This window comes from Molothrus ater, chromosome 4 (genome assembly GCF_012460135.2).
Source record: "Molothrus ater isolate BHLD 08-10-18 breed brown headed cowbird chromosome 4, BPBGC_Mater_1.1, whole genome shotgun sequence".
Lineage (NCBI taxonomy): Eukaryota > Metazoa > Chordata > Aves > Passeriformes > Icteridae > Molothrus > Molothrus ater.
The window spans coordinates 63,824,298-63,847,625 of NC_050481.2; the positions used below are offsets into that span (position 1 = coordinate 63,824,298).

At 38.0% G+C, this 23,328-nt stretch overlaps 1 protein-coding gene across 1 annotated transcript in view; it reads right to left on the reverse strand.

The window, feature by feature from the left end:
* The window catches only part of CFAP99 (cilia and flagella associated protein 99), a 55,745-nt gene that overhangs the window by 14,285 nt on the left and 18,132 nt on the right, over positions 1-23,328 (reverse strand). The window contains exons 5-11 of the mRNA XM_036382910.1: positions 18,898-19,010; positions 16,570-16,750; positions 11,900-11,980; positions 8,796-8,861; positions 7,812-7,871; positions 3,813-3,901; positions 1,338-1,542 (exon numbers count right to left, since the gene is read on the reverse strand). Of these exons, the coding sequence (XP_036238803.1) occupies positions 1,338-1,542; positions 3,813-3,901; positions 7,812-7,871; positions 8,796-8,861; positions 11,900-11,980; positions 16,570-16,750; positions 18,898-19,010 (795 nt within the window). The remainder of the gene's footprint in view (positions 1-1,337; positions 1,543-3,812; positions 3,902-7,811; positions 7,872-8,795; positions 8,862-11,899; positions 11,981-16,569; positions 16,751-18,897; positions 19,011-23,328) is intronic.

Below are 23,328 nucleotides of genomic sequence, written 5' to 3' on the forward strand. Positions count from 1 at the left end.
ATGTTCCTTTCTTTGTCAGAGGAAAGGAAGAAGGAGCAGGAAAATTGATTTTCTCAGGTTAGATACCTTGCTGCTCTTCTTGTTTTAGATGGAAGACCAAAGTTTTAAAAGAAGGAAGCAGGTCAGCATGACAGCTGAACATTGGAGAATGTCTGGAGATCTGCACGTGGATGACATGCTCTGCTTGTTGATAAGCAAAGGGAGCTATGTGGAATTGGTTGGGTTAGAGCAAGTCTTATTTGCACATCTCCAAATCTATTCATTTTGGGACATTTCTGCTAAAAAAATCCCACATATGCTCTGAAGTGGAAGTGAATATAACAATTGCAATACTTTTGGAATGAGTATGAGCAATTATACTATGTTCAGTTGTACACGTGGGTTCACTTTAAGTTCTTGCTATAGTCTTTCTAAACAAACATGAAGACTCAATGCCAAAAAAGATTGAAAGGTATTATAGGACAGAAAAGGAACTCATTAAGCAAATTTTCCTTTTATAGCATGGTCTTTATGAAAATTTTGTACATTTGTGGTCTCATTTTATGTTGCTGAGACACTGCACTGACATTTGTGAGATGGTCAAGAGACAGGTACTGGCCTACAGGGCATAGCAACAAACTGGAGAAAGAGAAAAGAATGTGATGGTGGCTGTGAAAAATTTAAAATCTGTATTATTTGGTGATTCTTGATCACCTGTTTAGTTTATAAGAAAAGCACTGGGAAAATGTAATGTGAGTTGTGAAAATAACAAAAAGATCTAGTTATGATTTTGAGAAACTGTGATTTGCCAGATTGAAAACAGTGTGAAAATATTTCTTGGCATAAACATGCAGTTTTCCATACAGATGGATCCAAAGAGGGTTGTCTATCTGAATTTTTACCTAAGAGAAATCTAGATGTGTCAGATAGTATGAAGTCAATTGAATTATATCAGTTTAAGAAAACAAATACTTTCATATTTGCAGCTCTCATTTTAACAAGATAAAGAAATCAGTTATATATTGTTGATTTCAATACTAATGGTGCTTAGTATCTCAGTATCTGTTCAAAAAGGATTTGCATAATAACAGAATATAGGGGAGCATTCTTTGACCTTCTGCTTTTATTCAATTTACTTCATAAGTGTTAATCAAATTGAAAAAAAACTTGTAAAAAGTGATTTCATGTATAAGCATTGCTGTATCTGGAAGTTAGAGCCCTCTTTTTTCCTTTGTTTGCAGACTCCAGTGATTAAAGACACTGCAGAGAATTTTACACCTCTAATAGCAGGTATCATCTGTGCTATGATTTGCACAGATTGGAAATCAGCAAAATTTGAGCCTCCCTCTATGTATTACCTCTTCTCTCAATAGATCAGCTTTCTTCTTATTTTCTTGGGTTACATTCTGATGGGCTAGAACTGCCTCTTCATAACTCAGTTTTCCTTGAAGCTTCCTACACTCTGTTTCAGCCAGCTGATCTTCCAAATCTTTTCCACGCATCTGTTTCTGCCATTCCAAGAATTCAGATGAGTCTCCAGCCCCTTGTTGCAAATTTTCAACTCTGCAAGAGAGAAAAAAGGGGAACACTATTTCAGGGATGTGGCTTTGTAGCCCTGCCTTGGTTTGTAAAGCATTTCCATAGCCTTTGATAGAAAGTGTTTGATCTCTGCAGAGAAAAAAGGCAGTAATCAAAGTCATTTGACAGATATATTTTAATTCCAGTCTAAGAGGTGTTCCTACTATGTGTAAAGCCTGAGAAAGCCAGACTGGAAGAAAGTGCATGAGAGCATGGACCTGAAAGTTTTCAGTAAAACAAAGCCCCAAGAGAGGGCAAACTTTAGCTACGTATAGATTCTCATAAGGAGCAGAGAGAAACAGGTAAAAGGATGTGCATTTTCTCAGAGGACTGCTTTGCTTAGAGGTTGAAAGAACAAATAACTTTCCTCTTTGACAATCTTCTTGTCCACTTTAACACAGAGAACAAAAAACTTCTGCTTAACACTATTTCTATATTGTATTTTGTCAATTAAATAATATTGCTGTAATGAGGCAAAGAAGTATTCAGCTCTTAAACAAAGTCACATCCCTATTTTTTGTGCTCAGCTGAGAGAGAAAAACATAGCAAAACCCTGGGGCAGGCCCATGAAAGTCCTGCAGCAGAGGAGGGAATGAGCCAGTAACTAGGGCAGAGACACAAACATGGAGTGAATTGCCTCTTACTGCTGCTCCCCAATGCATATACATGTGATACATCTATGTCTCTATATATCTATATATATATTTATCTCTTTATATATATATATCTGTTTTGTCTTAAATGCAGCTGAAGATTAAAACTCATTAAGATAAAATAGTGTCAAGTTACAGGGAACTATTCCTTTGCTGAGTGGAACAAATTCTGCCAGCTAGAGTGAATAGTAGCATATGTAATAAGGGAGAATCTCAATATATGTGAATAGCTGATAACAGAACCTGAGTGATGTTTAATATCTACCTGCTAAAATCCTGATGCATGAACCAATACTGTTAGGTCCAAAGATCAAATCCAAACTTACACAGTCTATCCAGGACTTAAAATGCTATCAATATTTAGTGCTTAGCCTGCTAAGCCAGGTGGATTAGAAGTAATACTAAAGCAGGATAACATGATATAAGTTTTATCTTTGTGAAGTTTTTTAGTGAAAATGTTATATGATTCTAGCTGTAGAACACAACCTTCAGTGGTCATCCAGGATTCACCTTTTCCCCAGTAAACATCCTCTGAAAATCTGTGTTGCTGAATAAGGAGGAATCCTTATGTCAGGATTTCTTAGAGTGCTAAATGCACAAAAGGACTTGCAACCTCTTATTACCCCCCTTCCCCACACCCTGGATTCAGTGCTTGTGTTCAAAGACAGCTCTGCTGCAGTGTGACTGTCTAGCACTGGATGGGACTGAAGAACTGTGTGAGGAAGAGCTATGGAAAGTCCTGGTTGGTGTGTGTGTGTAGTTTCTTCCAGGAGACATTTAAGCCTGGGTTAACAGCCTTGGTCCTTGCCTAAGCTACTCCATAGGTCAGCCTGCACTCAGCCTGGGGCCAGGATGATCCTGCCTTCTTGACTTGGCTTCCTGGCTGGACCTTGGCCCAGACTGTTGTAGCACCCTTGGCTGACCCTGCTGCATGTCCCTGAATCTGTCCTGCTGCCTGCCAGGGGACTGTGGAGCTGCTGTCAGTGAGGACACTGTCCCTACATGTCCTCCTGTCCCTCTCAGCTCTTGGCTTACCTTGCTTTAAGCAACAGCACATTCTTAGTGTGCTATATCTTACTGTGATAGAAATGGACAGGTATTTTTATGTACATATAAACAAGTTCAAGTATCAAACTTGGCATGTAGTTGACCACTACATGATAATTTCATCTATCTCCATTTTCTTCATAACCATTGAAGAAAATGGAGATCCATGAAATTATTTGGCTTAATATAGATGCATCTTGTACAAAGGACATAGAAATAAATGTGTATTCAGGTCATTATTTAGTCTGGAGAATTGGAATAAATATAAAAGTGATAGCTGTTGGATTTTGCAAGTGGACACTAGCCAGAATGCTAAATCAGAACACAGTAACACTGTACAGCATCTACACAAAAAGTATTACTTTACTGTAGACTTTTTCTTCAGCCCACTTTAATCCACTCTCTCTTCCATTGTCAACTGTTTTTATAGAATAGAAAGCCCTACAACAGATCCATAAGTTTAGTTTACCTGGAATTTACTTAATTATTTTTGATGTGGCTCGTATTCTAAATCCAGGGATGAGAAAAGCAATCTTAGGTGGAGTGTGGTCCTACCTTTTGAGCTCCTCTTCCAATTTCCGCTGGTAGAGGGCACCCTCCCTCAAAATAGCTGCTGTGTTCAATTTAATGGGTATATTGTCAATCTGTCAGGAAAGGGAATGTATATTCCATAGTTAGTAATGTAAACCATGAAACAGAGTATAAAAACATCTCGGTGGGTTAAATAAATTGACCCAAGACAGCATAAATTTTGGTTAAAGCATTCATCTAGTGTTAATCTGACATTCACAATGAAATTGCATGCTGTTCATAAACCACTCAAGCTGCTTAAGAAATCAGCAAAGTCCCCCAAGTGGATTATAAATTTGTAATCAGTCTTGGACCATGTCAAATCCTATAGAATGTCTTCACTTCCTTTCATATTTTCCAGTGCTCATATACACTGTGCAAAAGGATTTGATCTGTTTTGGACAAAGACAATAAACTGCCTCTCTGAAAGATGTTCAGTGAGCCAGAACAGAGAAGTAAAACAAAAGTGGCACCTTTCATAGGGAGATGTTGGAAGCATTTTATAAATAATCACTATGACAATGTAGAAGTATTTCCAAGACAACTGGAATCACCCATTGCCATATCCATTTTCTCGACAGTACCACTGAAGAACAGTTCTCAGTGACTTGCAGGCCTTAAGGTGTAACTTGGACTAGATCCTGTGGCTGCATTGTTAACTCTTCCAAGTATTTTGTTAAGACTGACTCCCAGACAACTTCTAAATAATGAGGGAGGAAAGGATCAATTTCTATGCCAGTTAAAATTGTTCCCTGCACAGGTAGGGTGTTCAGAGAAAATGGGTCACCTTTGCAGACACATGTAAGAGACCTGATCTGAACCAAGGCAAAGCAATGCTGCAGAAATAAGAACTGGGATCATTCCTGCAGAAAACAAAGCTTGTTAATAACATGTTTGACTTAAATCCAGACAAGTTCTGTGTTCAGAATTCAAACATGTATTTAAATTCCAAATGAAGAACTTAATGAGTAGCTGAGAAAGAGATGCACAGAATCACTCAAGCTACATACTGCAAATATTGTATGCAGAAATATGAACTGAAGTCTCCTGAAATAATAACTGGAAAAAGCATGTGTTATAAATGATATTAATTAGGTAGGTTGAGGATAGCAAACACATTCCATCACCTAGAATTCATTAAGTAAAATTACTGGTTTTACACAGATAGGATATTTTAATGCAAAGAAATTAATTACCTGACAGTTTCTTGACAAAATGATAACTTGAAGAATTTAGGAAAACAATCCAAACCAATGTATTTAATTTCTTTTGTTTGACTTACTATGACTTCTTAATGCCCAATGATGTTCTACTTTTTGATCTGCATCTCAAGACATCTCAAAGCCTTCTGCATTATATGAACAGTTTATATTTTATTCTTGTACTGTGTAGAAAGTGTTTCCTTAGACATTTTCTGACACATGTAGATGTTTCTATACTTTTGACAGTTTTCTGTGTACACAGATTTCATTCTGTATTTACCAACTATAATTTGGATACAGAACTGAAATAAGAATGATTATTTATGGCAATACCTTAAACTTCAGTTTCACAGTTTATCGACCAGAAATCTGACTGACGTTGAAACAGAAATATGGCAATAGAGTTGAAATAACTAGGACTGCAAGACATGTGCAGGCAGGTATAAGTAAAATAACTGAATAAATTCTTCTATGTCATATAGTATCAAGGAAGTTCTGAATTTTACTCATCCTTTTCCTGTTGTGAGATATCTTCCCTTTTTTAAAGATGAGAAAATGGAAGTGGGAAAATTACATAGCACTAATTCTTGTGAAAAAATATCATATTCACTATTGCCACCCAATGAACATGCAATAACTCACCAAAACCAATAAATATGTAAAGAGCAAATATGATATGAACAAGAGGCAGACTGAGATAGAGTGATGATGCATTTGTATTGTCTCATTCTCCCAGTGAAAAAGATGAATAAATACTTCGGAACAGCAAGAGAAATAATTGCTGCTGCACATGATATATGTCTCTAAAATTCAAAAAGAAAGATTTCAAATACTGTAGGTGTTCTAAAAAGAGGAAAGCAAAATACTAGTTGGTTAAAACATTATATAATTTCATTAATTTGAATATATATATATATATATATATATAATTTTAATCTATCTTGGATAAGCCATCCTCTTAGGATTTGTCTACTCAGAGAGTGGCACAGGCAGGAAGGCAACAGGAATAGAAAGTATTTTAAAAGTCAATAACAATATGCCTATCTCTGCTTGAAAGTTACAGCAGCATCTTGAATATCAACTAACCAACCTTAAGGCAAATGTGTTTAGACAAGATAAAACTGTTTATGCATCTAGAGGAGATACCAGCAAGTTTTAGAAGTGGCCCTAATCAATGCCAGAGGATGCCAGATCCATATTTTTTTTAATGCAATTTAGGCAGATGGCTTGACTCTTGTTAGTCTGCACTAAAGTTTTGTTATTTTATGTAATCAGAAAGGGCAATGGAATATACAGAGTTTTGAACTGAGCCCACATAATTACAGGTCGTGTGTGTTTGTTTTAACTATGTAAATGTTTCCTGGTTTGGGTTTTTTTCCTCTTTCTTTTTGTGCAAAATGAACTAGGATCTTATTACCTTACTGTAATTTAAATGCTGCTGGACTGTAAGCAAGCAGACTGAGTAGCTGATACCGTTACTAAAGATAACTTCAGTGTGTGACAAATGCCAGACAGGCTTTAGAAATACTTGCCAGATGCTCGGTACCCCAAGTGGAGAATCAATCTTTTCACAGTGTTTATGAGCTGTACCTAAATACATACTTTTAAAGAGTAGGCAGACCTACTCACAAGATATTTGAGACCACAATACAAGCACAGCTGAAATTATTCTGTGTAAGAACTTGAAACAAATGAAAGGTGCCAGACTGAACGATACAAAACTGAAGATAATCTGTCATGCAGTTATTGCAGAAACAGCAATGTGAAATTTCATGTGGTCCACTGCTAAGGCTGAACCAGCTCTTTTCTCATGTTTACAATTCTCTGACCCCTGAAAATTCTACAAGAGAAGCAATCAGGATAGTGGTTTTCATGACCTCAGTATGTGTCTGAAGGAAACAAGGCAAGCACCCAGCCTGATTGTATATTGTGTATCAGACAGTCATTAGCTGGAATGATTGCTCAGCATTCTTTAGGATCTCATTTTGAAACAGTGATGTACTGATGCAAGATTCTTCTGCCCTTATGCCAAGTTCTTAAACCAAGGTTTCACAATTCTTTTTTTGCTGGGGACAATTCTCTTTTCATTCTATTTTACATAAAATCTTCTCCCTTTGTAACTGAAAATGCTTTTAAGGCAATATGGTTACATGGTGCAACTGCACAATATTTACCTCAGGGAACCAAAAGGTTCTGATCTCTCTGACCAGTCTCACCCAGGACCTCCACTCACACCATCTGCTCACAGGCCTGGGAGCCCCAGTTAGACTCAGAAATGGGTTTCAGTTTCCCTTATGCTGGGAATTTTTCTACTCCAGGATGTCTCTCCATTTCTGTCTCCTGCTGTCAGGGACCTCAGCTGCTGTTGTAGCTTTGTCTCCTGACTGGATTTCTGGATGGACCCCAGACCTGACTTGTTCCCTTGTTTTGTCCAAGGGTGACTTGCTATCAGCAGAACCCATCACTGCCACCAACCTCCTCACATTCAGATGGTGTGTCCTGCATGGTGAGGGCACTGCCTGTGCTTTCATCACCTTTGGCTCCTTATTTCTCTTCCATCATGGAGCAGCCCTGCTCTTGTCACTCCCTGACCATGTCTTTGTGGATTATTAATGGTGCATAGGACAAAATCACAGACCCACAGACTCAATCCATGCCATGCTCCTGGCCAAACACCTTAGTGTAAAATCACAGATTCAAGTCAAGTTTCCATCATGACAAGATTTGCGCTTGTGTCAAATTTGCAAGTACATTTGACAACAGTTCCTTAAAGGTTACTCACCTTGCTTTGGATCTTTTGAGCCTTGAACACTGGTTTACTCTCCATACTGTCATGTATGTTCTGTAGTTCAAACAAAAAATACATTATTTCATTTCAGAAACAAATTTTCAATTACTCAGCAAAAGATATTAGCTATTTATCAAAGCTAACATATGAATATTCATCAAATATTCTTTAGAGAGTAAAAAATTCTACATATTTTGGAATTGTAAAATACACAAAAACTTGCTATGTACACCCAACCTAGTGGGAATACAAACACAGAAAGGTAGGTCCAAATATTGATTAAATAATGCTAAGAAGTAACAGTGATTCTTTCTTTGACTATGAAATATTACTTACATATATATATGAATATATTTATCTTTTAACTGAAATAGATACTGAGAGGACAAAATAGGATGTCAAACACACTTCATGGAATTATTAATTAGTGGTAGAATTCTACTGATGCTTATTAATTTAATGATGTTAGCTACAGATACTGATGTGAAACTGTCTGGTATCATGGGGATGAACACAGTGAGTACAATATGCAGCACTGATGTGGAAATGAATATATTACATACATAGATTGGTGACTGAACTGTGAACCAACCAAAGCAAGGATGAATGGGACCATTATTCCCTCAGCTTGGCTGCTCTGTGGCATCAAAGTTAATGGAAAAATAATATGTGGATTTAGAGAAATATTGCCAGTTTGGAGATTTGTTGGAGCAGTTTCACAGAATGGTTGCTTGTCTCAAAATTAGGAAAATTATAAAGCAGCACCAGAAGTATAAGAAAAGGGGATTGTGCATTATGCATACAAAGAGGCAAATGCAGGAATAGGGATGTGAAAAGACACTACAGCTATAAACCATAGCACAAAATTCTTAAGCCCAAATAAACATATTTTTTAAATACTCTAAGATATCTTTAAATACTCCAGTCATATTTCATCTCCCTAATGGGGAATTTTTCAGCATGTGCTTTGCACCCTACCTCTCTCTTTTCAGGCTTGATGGTTGCACACCTGAACTGGTTAGTATTTGCTTCCAGGAGCAGATCCTAAAATTAAAACAATTATCTTAAAGAGTGTGGTACATTTAAATTCTCTAAGAATAATTTTATATCTCAAAAGTCTTATAGCTCCAATCACGATAGTCACAGAATCACAGAATGGCTTGGGTTGGAAGAGACCTTAAGGATCATCTGTTCCAAAGCCTCTGCCATAGGCAGAGACACCTCCCACTAGACCAGATTGCTCAGAGTTCCATCCCACCTGGCCTTAAACACTTCCAGGGATGGGACCTTTGCAGATTCTCTGGGCAACCTGTGCCAGGGCCTCACCACCCTCTCAGTAAACAATTTCTTTCTCTCTAATCAAAACCTTCCCTCAAGGTTTTGATGCCACCCCTTGAAGCCACCCCTCCTCATCCTGTCACTCCCTGCTCTTGTAAAAAGTCTCTCTCCATCCTTCTTGTGGGCTCTCTTCTGGTACTGGAAGAGCCCAGTGAGGTCACCCTGAAGCCTTCTCTTGTCCAGGCTGAAGAATCCCAATTCTCTCAGCCTTTTTTCATAGGAGAGGTGCTCCATCCCTCTTGGTGGCTTCCTCTGGACTTGCTCCAACAGGTCCGTGTCCTTCCTGTGGTGGGGCCCCAGAGCTGAATGCAGTGCTGCAGGTGGGCTCTCACCTGAGTGGGGCAGAGGGGCAGAATCCCCTCCCTCACCTGCTGCCCACGGTGCTTTGGATGACCCCAGGACAGGGAGGTTTCTGGGCCGGGAGTGCCCATGGCTGGGTCATGTCCAGCCTCTCACCCACAGCACCCCCAGGTCCTCCTCAGGGCTGCTCTGGATCTGTTCATCCCCAGCCTGTGCTGTCCCTGGGAGCTGCCCTGACCCAGGAGCAGCACCAGCACCTGGTCTTGTTACAGCCCATGAGGTTGCCATGGGCCACTTGTGGAGCTTGTCCAGGTCCCTGTGGATGGAGTCCTGTCCCTCAGGTGTGTCAGCTGCACATGTGCTGAGGGTGCACTCAATCCCTTCCTCTGTGTCATTAATGGAGATGTGAAACAACACCAGTCCCAAGATGGATTCCAAAAGCTTGACTTAGTATTCACATACATTTTCACTCCTGATTAAAGACATGAAGTAAGCAAGTACTGGTTTTCTGCACAGTTCTGCTGGATGTATCCTTTGCACAGGACATCAGACCTCTGATAGGCCTGCCCCTATGAAACTTGCTGCTGGTCCAGATACCAGTTTAAAAATATCATAATTATCCATGGCACAACAGTACCATTGACAGGAACTGTTTCCAGACTGCTGACACACAATGGCTTTGGTTTTGAGATCCATTAGAGAATTATGTTCAGGGTATCACTCCACCAGGGGTTGATTCAATAGGCATACCCCTGGCATTAAAGCCAAGTCATTATACAGGGAAGTACAGGCAACCATATTTCTCTTTTTTTTTATATTTATTTTGGTTGCAAACCAAATCTCTAATCAAAGCTGTGAAACACTGACTAGATTTTCTAATGGCTTTCTGGGCAGCAGCTGATAACATCAGTGTTTCTGTAAGTGTCTAGAGTGTGGCTTCCAGTGTTCTCATTCCTCACAGATGCTCGGATGTGGTTCTTACAGTTACAGCTTCTGCAAAAATGCTATGAAACAAATGGCATTTTTCATACAAATTTCTGCTAGGACTCATCATTTCAGCTTGTTTAGAAAACAGTCTAGGGAATTGACCTTTGTGAATGCTCTGGATGCCTTTAATAGCATTCCAGAAGTGACAGAAACTGCTGTTATTGTAGCTAAAATTTCTGTAGTGGTTTATCTTTGTTTCATGTATTAATACATTTTCTTTATTGAAGAATGTGGTTGGTTTTTAAGTGATTTGACAGTTGTCATGGCTTTTTGATGGTATAGGCACTGTGATATTTGGCTTTTCTTTCCCAGTTTTTCTAGAAAGTTTTTAACATGCAAATAAGCACACAGACAGATGTGCTTTCCCCACAATATGGAAACTATAAAAGGATAAAAAATAATGTTGTATTGTTTTATAGTGAAATATCAAGCATAGATGATGGACCAGCAAAAGGAATGCATAGTCAGAATCTGTCACACATTAAAGCTTTCACCATAGTTTAGGAACAGAATCCAGTGTCCCTTTCACATGGACATGAGGACAGCCAGTAATGAATAGACTTGTACTGGCTAGTAAAAACTAGAGTCACGCATTTCCAGAATGGGGTGGAAGAGTACTGATAAAAAGGAGCCACATGGCATACCTTTTATCAAATTTATATTGTTGTTTGATTGGATATGGTGACTACAGTGTGGGAATGGAGAAAGAAAGTAGAAATAGGTATTTAAGTAATTCCAAGAAGAAGGCAACAATCTGCTTTAACTATGAGCTACCCCATTGAACAAGATTCATGTCAAAGTTCAGATCAAATAGCTAGGTTTGTTTGCATTTTCCAGGCCCTCCCTTCTCCTGCTGTCTTAACACACAGACCATGTACTCTATTTCTTTACAAACCAGGATGACTTCACACTCTCTCAGTCTGCTGAAAGAATGTATGAAGAATATGGAGGAGTATGAAGTCTGCACAAAAAAGAAATCAGAATCTACTGGTATTTTAAAACAGTGAATAACACAGTTATTTTTCAGTTATTACAGAAAAACCCCCTCAAAAATACTGAACTTATTTTGTAATTTGAAGCCTTAACAAATAAGTGAATACCTTATATAACCACATGTCCATGGGACTAGAAGAACCATTGTGAAGAAAAGAAAGTAATCATGTTTCTGCTACTTTATATGGCTGCTTGCAAAATTTCACATATGGCACTTATATTGTGAGTAAAAGGTATTAATAATTGTCCTGGACTATTAATAATAAAATAAAGAAGGTGGGAAATGGGTGCTAAAACAGAGTAGAGGATACAAACTTCAGGACTCTAGAGAAAAAGCCATGAGCCATTTAGTTGCAAAAGCAGATATATTTCAGATAAAGTTCTAAGATTTGTGAAGATAAAACAATAAAGAAAAAACAGTTTAGAAGAAAGGAAAGGATAGAAGAACAACAAAATATACTTACTTTTGCTTTTTGGATATTTTTTGTTTTGATTTCCTCTAGTTGCTTTCTTTCCTTTGGAGGCTTATAGATGCTTGGAGGAACCTATATTAAAAGGCAAAAATCTCTAGAATAGGGGATATAAAACAGTTCAAGTGACACATTCTTGCAGGCAAAAAAAAGCTCACCCACTTTTACCGCAGAGCAGCAGCAGGTAATTTTTTAAAATATTGATTCTTTTCTATTAGCGCCACTCTAGAAGACAGGGACAGATTCCAATTAGTTGAAGCTACCCAGCTTTTCAGTTCTGTTCAATATAACATAACCTCTGCTCAAAAGACCAGAAAGAAAGACAATATTGGAAGTAGTACAAGAAAGGCTAAAGCAATAATAAATCCTATAGGTCCTATCAAGGGGAGAAAAATGTTTCCAGAATGGGAGCAGTTCTGTTTGGCATTTCATAAACTTGACCTTCACAGCAACAGCAGCCAGATAGGGCAGCTGAATAAAGTTAAGCTGTTGTACTGTGTGTGGTGGTAGGAACAAGTTACAGACTCCAAAGAAGTTCAGGGCAGAGAAATCCTTTGAAGTCTGATAAATACCCAGGAACTTCATTGTAACTGAGGAGGTCTTGGAGCTGAAATGGTGGGACCCTGAGAAGGAAGCTGGAGAACAGCAGCAGATGTTCCATCCCTCTGGTCTTCCCAGAGCTCAGTGTTTAAGCACTGCTGGGAAAAATACATTGGGCAAAATGGGCCTTTGGTTTACCATGGCTGTCCCAATGTCCTTGTAAGGGAAGACCTCTGGAGTTGTGGATTAAATGTTTGGGAGGTAAAGGACTCAGAGTCCTTCCCGCATCAGTCAAAGAGCTGGGAAAGCAATCACACATCAGCTAAAATGACCAGGACAGGACTGGCTGTCAGTTGGATCAGCAGGACACAGACTTCAGGTTGATTTCTGTATTTGCTTGAGCAATAAATTTATCCCAGAGTAAGCTCTGAAAAAAGACTGGATGTCTCCTTGAGAGGAGTGGGTGAGAGAGTCTGACAGTTTACTGGACACCTGCCTAAATATTTATCTTGCTAAAAATGTGCTAGATCAATTAAAAGTTACAGAACTAATGGGGAAAATATATATTCTGTCTTGTACTGGAGGTCAGTTCAAGGAACATGGGAATCCCATCTAGCTGTATTGGACTATATAATGAACTACACTTTGAAAAAATCATGAATCTGATGGACTCTACACTGCCTTTGCTATGCAATATCTTTATCTACAGGTAAAACAAATGCACAAACAGAAGAAGCTAGCAATTAAATGCACTGGTGAGACTGCTCAAGTATTTTTGTGAGCTTTTAAAGTGAAGTAGCAGTGAAAGCATTTCCCAGAAGTATCTAAGAATTTTTATTATGCTTTTATGGATGGAGAAATGAAAGCCCAGATGATTTGCAAAGGGTTCCACAGGCAGTGAGTATCAGTTTATTTCACTCTTCTTCCTACTCATGTGCTTTACCTGCAAACTTCACTCATCTGCCAGAGTAAGCTGAAAATCTCTCCTCAGAAACTGCTATGCTTATTCCAAGTAATTGAAGGAGGAGCCTTTTCCATCAGCTGTTTCAAAAAAATTCCTTACCTTGTGATTTAGCCCATGGGGATGAGTACCAAGCAGATAGACAGTACAGCAGTTACCCAATTGTTAGAAGAGGATAAAAAGTCACTATAAATAAATCATAAATTACAGCAACAGAGAGATCAAAAAAGGCCAGACTGTACCTAATTAATCCAAATGTGGAAAAGGGGGTTGGGAATAAGAGACACCAAGTTTGCTTTCCCTGCCCAGGCAGTGGTCAGCCTCACATAGCCTGTGGGACATCCCTTAACCAGGGGATTATTTAGGGAGCAGCTACTACAAGATGTTTAAGGGAAAGAAAAATGAATAATTACTTTGAACTTTGGTGCTCATTACCCTTCTATTTTTTAAAGTTACTGTCATAAGATGGACAAGGAAAAGCTAATGCAATGCTATTTTATTATGTGTTTTTATTTTTATAGATAAGATCACAAATATATTGGTGGGTCTGTTATTTGCAAACAGAATCCTCTGTACTGGCTAAATGATTTCACTCATATTTTAAACAATCAGTAGCTTCACTCATGAAGCGCAGGCTGAAATAATAGAAAAATATCTAAAAAACACATTAAATTTGGCCAAATGGTGTCACAACATCCCAGTGAAGCCTTTTTTTAATATACAACTGGTTTATAGAAAATTTTAAAATAATTGCATAATCTTATCATTTTAGTATAGTGCTGATATTAAAATAATGGATTTTGTTACTCTAGGCCAACATATCCAAGAAAGTTGAATGTGTCTATAATTTGCACGTTATCAGGTTTAGGCACCTGTCTGCATTTGTTTCCTCTGCACACCTCAAGGTAAAGCACTCATTTTTCCTTGTAGAACTGTATTTATGAACGCGTGCATGCACATGGCCACTCTTGTGTCTGCATCCATGTGAATGTGTGCCAAGGCCAGGGGAGACATGAATTTATAACCTTTAGACCAAATATTTGGAATTGTTTTATTATTAAATCTCAAAATTAAAATTTTTTCCTTTTTACTTAGTGTCCCCCATTTTTGATGAACATTTATGATGATAAATGATAATCCTAAACTTCTAGTGCTATGTTACCCCAAGGCCAGTGGGGAATTTTGCAGGGAATGCTCAGACAAAGGCAGTAATGATGCATCTGACCCCATGTTCTCAGAAGGCTAATTTATTACTTTATTATACTATATTATAATAAAGAATACTATACTATACTAAAGAATACAGAAAAGATACTTACTGAATGCTAAAAAGATAATAATGAAAACTCGTGACTCTTTCCAGAGTCCCGATACAGCTTGGCAGCAATTGGCCAAAGAGAGAAAACAACTCACAGCTAGAATCCAATGAAACAATCACCTGTGGGTAAACAATCTCCAAACACATTCCACATGAGCACAACACAGGACAAGCAAATGAGATAAGAATTGTTTTCCTTTTTCTCTGAGGCTTCTCAGCTCCCCAGGAGACAAATCCTGGGTGACAGGATTTTTTCAGAGAATGTGAATGCCACAGGGAATCCCATCTCATTATAGGTCACTAGGACAACTGCCCTGCCCTCTGCAATCACCCACAGCCCAGCCCTCCCCTGGGAAGGCAGTGTGTGCTCAGCACACAGGATGGCAGTGCCATCCCAACTCCTGACCCAGTCTATGTGACACATCTCATCTTGGAAACAAATGCCTGGAATAAAATAATGCTAGAAAGCAATACCTAAAATAATAATCCTGCTAATCAGAATGAACTAATCGCAGCAGAGGCATGCAATAACCTATAGCTCAAATTCCAGCTGCCTCCATATAGTCGTGTACAGCTGTTCCAATGTGGAGCAGTAACTGTGGGTCTTGGCTACAATAGTCCCTGCTGATAAACCATGTGACAAATTCTTTGACAGGTGCATGAGAACCATGAGTAAAAAATTGGTATCTCATAAAATGAACACTTTTGTGAGAAAAGGGATGAGAACATTTCTGCAGCAGATTATAGGATATAATGTGGAAGAGCTTTATTTCTTTGTGTTCCTCTGAATTACAGAGAACCCTCTACCATACAGGAGCCACACTATGGCTGGCTCTCACCCTACTGACCCTCTCCTGCCATGGGAGCTGTGTTTTCAGTCCCTGGTCATTTCAGGATGTAAATTGGTGATACTGGCAACAATGTGGCAAAGTAAAGTGAATCTTAATTAGCTGAGAGAGGTACAGAAATGAATAGAAGATATGTCACTACTACACTAATGGCTTTAGATTCACACAAGCTTTAAATTTGTAAACCTGGCCAGAATGTAAACCAAATTTAGTATAATCCAAACAACACAAATGAACTTCACTAAATGCATCTGCATTAAAGCAAATTTATTCTAAGAGGGCTGCACAGCATAAAGTTCTAAAATGACAGCAACATGACTCATTCCTATACTGATTAAGTAGTTATTAAATGCAGTTTTTCAGAGCCTGATATTAAGCTGTTTCAATGTAAAATCCCATTAACTGTATAACACACTACCATTAAATTGCTCTGCCATCCTAAGATGTAAATGGTTTCTAAGAGCTTTCAACACATGTATTATTTAAAACCTGAAGTGCTAATACAAGGTGGCAGATAATGCCCAAATCTATGATTTCTAAGCTCACTTCCCACTGCATTTAAATACAGATGATTTTGCAGTCTTTATTAAGTTAGTCATAGTAGCTTAATCCCAGATCCTGTTTGCTTTACCCCAGTGAGATAACATCAGCTGTGGGTCTCTGATTTGTACCAGTGTAACTAAATCACAATCTGAGACAATAAGTAAAATAACTCAGCATTTCAAAGACAAACCTGCTCTCATTTTTACATGAGCAATGAATTTAAACTGAAAGCTTTACTTCTAAAGATTCAGCATTAAGACAAATAAAAATAAAATTCCACCTTCAAGGAGGAGCTGCAAACCTAGAGTCCATTTCATTTCCAGTGAAACTGCTTTTCCATTTATTTTAATGAGAATTCTTTTGCAAAAACCCCTAAATTTAGATTAACTCCCCTACCATTTTCTGCAAAAGCATACATGAAATTTAGTGTCTTTCAAAAAATAAACCAACTTACAGGTTGTCTTTTTGGCAGTACTGGCAGAGGTGCTGGTGAAGGTGGAGGAATGGCACGTGGTTTGGGTACAGTCAAATTAAATTCCTTTGGCTGAGTGACTCTCGAAGTCTTGACAGTGGTGGAACGATTACTTAATTTATCTGTGAGCTTTTCAATCAGTTGCTGCACTTTTGGCTGCCACCTTCAAATAAAGCCAGATTTTTCAATTTTATTTTGTTTTTCTCTTTTATACAACTACAACAGTAGATGATGTTGGCATTGGTGGAAATTCTGTAATGCTTTCTGCCATTCAATTTTATTAAAACTAACCTATGAATCTGTACTCAGGATTTAGCTACACTGTGTTATTTCACCTCTTGACAGATGCTGTCCACCCAGATTACTAGTGGTGAAATAGCCACAGTTTTTATGGAATAAACAACTATCTGGCCAGTTGGTTTGGTGGCAGGGCCAGATTAGGGGTCAGAAAAGCAGCTGCTATAGGCTAATTGCACACTTGACATACTTAGATGAAGAGACTGACTATGAGCAGGGGTCTGAGTGCTGCCACATGTACCAACAGAGCACATGCAGATCAATCTTAGAGCACAGGCAGTTCTAACAGAAAAAACAGAAAGATCCAAGGAGTTTGGTTTAATTATCAAATGAGCCCTCAGTGAGCCCTGAGGGCAGCCAAAAAGACTTTGATTTCTGTAGCTTTGGGCTTGTATCAAGGTTCAGACTTCTTCTAAGGATTGACAGGAAGATGCAGATTAAAGGTAGAACACAAACAGGATATTACAGTCTAATTACAGTGGCAGCTTCAAGCCAGTTGTTCTTCCTCTGTATATGTTATATCCTTATATATTACACATGCAATGGAGCTTCCCCAGAGCTTAAAAAGCAGATGACAATGAAAACTTACAGTAAATTGTTTATATGACTGTTACTCTGTTACTGTCACTACAGGGTGAGGCTTGCAAGTAACTTATGCAAGTAATGAAGTCCCACTAAAATAAATAAGACTCTTTATATCAACCTCTCTGATATTAGAAAGAGGAACACAAAGACACATTTAAAAGAATTGCAGCCACTGAACTGACTAAATTAATCACTCCATCCTCAGACCCCTGAAGGATGTTTCAAACCCAGTAACCAAATCTGGTCTTGAACATTCTTGTATAACTTACATTTGCCACTTCCAGGCAAAACATGGGTTCAATTACACTGAGCGTAACTGACTGTGAAGGGCAGCTCCATTAAACTTGGTGCTAATGAAACAAACAGTGGCCTAAGCCTCAGCTTGCATGAATGTGTATGTCCAAGAGCTCTGTGGGTATGGATGTGTGTCTCCATACCTCTCTATCTGTAGTTTTATACTTCTCTCTAAACATTTATTATAACCAGAATCACTACAATGGAATATTTTGAATCAAATTCTGACTTCAGATATATCCCTGTGGTCCCTGTAGAACTCAGTGGAATTCAGAGTAGTGCAAGCCAAATATATGTTATATATTTGCTAAAGTGCTAATAAACTACACAGAGTGAAAGGATTATTCTAGGGACTTTGATATGACAGAACCAGATGAAAAACTCCTTTTCAGCTGATACTGTTCATAGCATGTTTTTGTCTAACATTTTTTTGCCATCATCTGGGTTAATCTATACTGCATTAAGAAGGATGTGTGGTTGCAGCCACACTGGTGGAATTTATCTGTTCTGGGTAAAAATGAGAGTAAAAAGTGACCCAGTAGGCTGCAGAGCTACTATTTTTCCACATGAAAATGTTTCAGTTTGGCAAGGGTACAGTTGCTACCATATCACCACCTAACCAATAGGTTGATGAACCTCAGAGCATTTAAGCTGTTTAATGATACTGCAACTGTGTAAATAAATAATAACTTTAAAATACTTGCTTATATGTTTATCTGATTTGCTCAGAAAGGATTTTATGACCATCAGTACAAACAAATCTGTGCATAAAGCCAAAATCAGGGAAGTAAAACATTTTTTAAAATAGTTAATGTCATACAGATGTTGAAGTGACTGATGAAGCATAACTCTAAGATAACTTGAACCTTCTACTTTACTTTTTTTTCAGAATATAATGTTTTATCTATTCAGGGGCATTAGGAAGCAAATGTAAAACGGTTGTGAAAGGACTTTTCTGAGAGAGAACCTTGCCTCTGGGTAAGTAAAAGGGATTGCTAAAGACTTGTGTCGACAAGGAGGGCTCTGAGTGACTTCAAAAGGAGAAACACTTTAACAGAAATGTGAGCTTTCAGGGGAAGCTTTCCCCAGCTTTTAAACTTTGAGGTCACCGGAGGCTACTTAAACACTACTTACCTTAGCAGTGGATCAATCAAGTTCTCTTTCACATACACTGAATCATAGATGTGACTCCATTCATCTTTTATCCATGTGTTCAGGTGCAAGTCATTGAAGAAGAACCTAAGAAACTAATAATAAGTGGTTCCATTTACATATGAATGTTGGACACATGGTGTATATAAGACTACAGAAAGATAGTTGCTTTTACTACAAACACTACTGAAGAACTTGCTTGTATTTGACCTCGTAATTACAAACACAGATGCTTGGTATTTTTAGGTTCTTATTAGCTGGTGGACAGTCCCATGTCTTTTAGCTCTATTTTGTGAGACGTGCATAGATACTAAAATTTTTTTTGTGGCAAAACAAAAAATAAACTACAACATAGAGATGTGTTGATTCATCTTTAATTTGCTTCAAACATTGTGGAAAAAAAAATGTTTTTGTTGTCTTATATATCAAGAGGTCTATTATAGTTATAGCAGCAAGGATTCCATACCACCAGAGTTTCATGCCTCCTCAGTGTTTCTCGTAGGCAGCTCCTCAAAGCACTGACTCTTCCTGATCCTTGTAGTGGTCATCTGACTCCTATCCCCATCAATCCACTCTTTTATAATGCTGTTCTTATTGGCTACAGGTGTGGCCTTCTCACATTAGACCTGCTCCTAATCTTTGGTAATTGGTTCAGCTGCAACTCTTTAGGGGATATGATTACATTCTATACACCTTCATTTACCCATAATGTATCCCCCGACAGGTTTTATTCAAAATTAATTACTACTGGAAAACACTGATTTTAGTAGAAATTTACAGTAGAGTTTCAGAGTCTAACATACCCAAGTGGACTTCTGATTATCTAGAACTAGAAGATCCATGAAGCCAAGAAATATGTCAGGCCAGACACTGCACCTGAATGATTTCAATTCTTTTCAGCTCCCTGGGAACTGGGCAGAGATAATTGGTGAAAACTATACTAAATGCTATACAATGTGGCTTTTTCTTTTATTGAAATATAATTAATTGGCATATTCCCATTAAAAGAAAAGACTGAAATTTGGCACACATACATTATAGGGGTCTACATGCTGGAGAAATAACAACTAACATTTGAACTTTTGTTTGCCACTCCAGTTCACCAGAAGGTCAAAAGCCTTTCTTTAAATCTTGAAGTATTCAAATGGCCTTTTGAAACACTCTTGAAAAATGGCACTCAGATTCAGCCTGCATCATTTACAGCAATGTAAATTCCAAACTTGAACCTTAGCTCTTCCATTAAAATTATTGGAAATGAAAGTACAAGTATGGTGCTGAAATAATCACAGTAAAAGCAAAAAGGTCCAGTAAATAATTTTGACATTATGAGACATACTGGGAAGCAGTGCCCTGTCACTTTGAGAAGCTTCAAATGGAGACTTGCAGAGCTTATTAGATGAGACTTGGCATGAGCCCCACCTTAAGTTGTTTTACACAGAGCCATGGAATTTTTTGTATTGAGTTTTTAGTTCTGCAGAACTACCAGGGAGCTTCTTAATTCAAATGTGGTGCCAGGCCCAAGGTGCCTCAGAACTTTGTGAATAATTCAGCTCCAAACAACTCAGTTTTGACTCAAGGTGTTTGCTGCAGATGTTCAACAGATCTAGAAAACCTGCTACTTGAAATCCATAGTCTTGATGGGACCATTTCCAAGGAATTAACCTTTAAATTTAGCCATATTTTAATCTACTGTGCTTTTGGTAGTCAAAAGACTGATCAGCACTGCAGGACTAAATGAATATTACCCCCTTGGATTTCCATTCTTGTCTTGAAACTGCTCCCTAATTTTGCAGGTGTCAGCTTATCAACACACCATCCAAAAGAAGCTTTTTCATCCCTAAAAGCTTGATTATAAACTAAGTGTTGAATTGTGAAGAAGTTGGGTTTTTGATGCTTCCAGGTTCTGTGGTGTTTAATATACTTATGGTGAGGGATGCAACTCATCCCATTGGTCTAGAAATACATTCATTGTCCTTACAGAGGATCTTCCACTGTAGCACATGCATATTGGATTTCATTTGTCACCTAACAGTAATTTGTACTTCTGCAATGTGTAAATACAATGCCAAAAGTCTAGACTGAATTCCTGCCTTCCACCAGAAAGGATGCACGGTGTAGACACTACTTCTACCAGTGATTGTAACGAAATTGCACATCCAGTTAGCCCAGCAGTTGGTGTGATTACAGTGAACATATCCCCTACCACAGCACTGATCTCATGGGAAGCCCTGACTATACATGAAGTTTATAAAAACCCACGGAGACAAGTGTGCATACAGGGACTATAATACAGTATTGATCATGAGCTAAGACACTTAAAATATTACAGACCCTGAGGTTTGAGCTGGTTTCAAATTTCTAGGTATTCAGAGAGCTCACAGAAATAGATGTACTACAGGTGGTGACTTGTAAATATTCGAGTTTTTTTTTCACTAGCTTCCATTAAGCTGAACTCCTCTGTGTCCTCTTCTACAGCCCAGTCCATCCTCAAAGGCTTCAGTTTAGTTTTCCACTACAGTGCCATGTGAAACCACACCTCTGAATTGCTGTTTCAGCTCTCACTGACTCTCTGCCATATTTGCTGTAACTATCTTTTACAAAGCAACTCAACTAACTTTTCAAGGCAGATGAAACTATAATAAAGGCACCCAATGATTTCTAGCTGCTGTATTTAACAGCTGGCTTTCACAGCTTGAGGCTTCCTACAGTCCTGTACTGGTTACTAACACTTCCCCCTAAATTAAAACAAATAGGTAATTATGTGATTGATAAAATGCTATTATGTACTCCTGAGGTACAGAGAATGGTTAACTGTGTAATCAGATATCAACACTGTGATGTATATTTTTGTACTGTCTTAGTCACAGTCCTCAGAGAAATACTACAGTAAGGATATGCCACAATATGCATCATACTAGAGAATTCATGGAACACAGCCCTGGAATGGTCATCCAGGCACTGAAGGGATTGCAAATGGCAATGTAGGATGACTGGACATCATTTCTGACCAGCGTGTGCCTGAATCAAAGTCCACAATCTTAGTATGGATAATCCCTATCACAGATGGTGGTAAGACAAAAGAAACGTTTCTGTTTTGTGAACTGAATTGCTAGGAAAAATCCCTAATATTTTTGTTTTGTCTCTGGCCACATGTGACACAGGAGGAAAACCCAATATCAGCAGTCATTGCTTTTAAAGCAACAGAATGAGGCTTCTCTCAGATTTCTGTTTGGATGTCACCAGGCTCTGTCTCCTTAGCAAAGTCACTGGTAGTCATTTGGTAACAGCATTATTCTACTTACTCTTCTGTCTTGAACATTCCAAAACTTGCACTACTCAGACAGCATGATAATGAAGAACCATTTCCCTTCTGGAAGTGATGGAATTACACCAGCAATGAATTGTACCCATGTTTATATTTTCATGTATATTCTGGCTGTAGTAACACAAGTGTGTCTAATTAAAGACTGTTTTGTAATGCACTTTTACAGGTGGGCTGAATTAATACCTTACTTTTGAGAATTTGAACTTAATATTCTTAACACACTTTTACACAGTAGGATCATACAGATTTCTAGAGAACAAATAAAAAATGGGAAACTTCCTCATCTGGTATTATCTTTACATCCATGTAGGCATTTGCAAAGCTGAAATGCTTACATTCACAATATAAGGTTTTGAATCTTGAGTTAAGGAATTAACTTCAGGAAACAGCATGTTCTGTTTCTCCACACAGATCAGCCACTGCCTGAAAACATTATTCACCCAACTTAGACTGGTTTTACCCTCCATCCACCATGAGGCTGATCATGTCATGCTATTCCTACCTCATCTAAATTCTATTACAGTGCCCAGTTCTTATGTAGTGATATTCCTTTGATTATCTCAGTAACGTAGAACTGCTTTTAGAAGAAATCAGAACATGAAGCAGAAAAAACAGGTTCTTAACCGCTAGAAAGAAAACCTTTGTATTTTGTATTTTTTACAAGACAATTCAGAAATTACAAAGCTGTTTACTTCAACTTTTTATTTCAATGGTGTATTTTCTCTAACACACAAACCCTTAAACTTTAAAATAAATGTAGAAGAATAGCATGTAGAATAATAGAATACAAAAATAGCTTTCAGCCAGCAATGGCTAATTTCTTAAAAGGATAATCACACTAAAGTTACAAGAATGGGTTTTATCCCATGGTTCTGTAATACCATAAAAATTTTTTGCATGTATTCTTAATATTATGGAATGAGAGCTTGTGATTTGCTGTTCAAGCAGATGAACATGTGTAAGTGAGGTAGCATTGTTATTCTGCCTAACTGAAAATATTCGAACATTCATCAAACACAGGGAAACACTGTGACTTTGAGTTGAATGGATTCCACCATAGAGGTCTTCAAGAGAAAGGTTTTAAATCT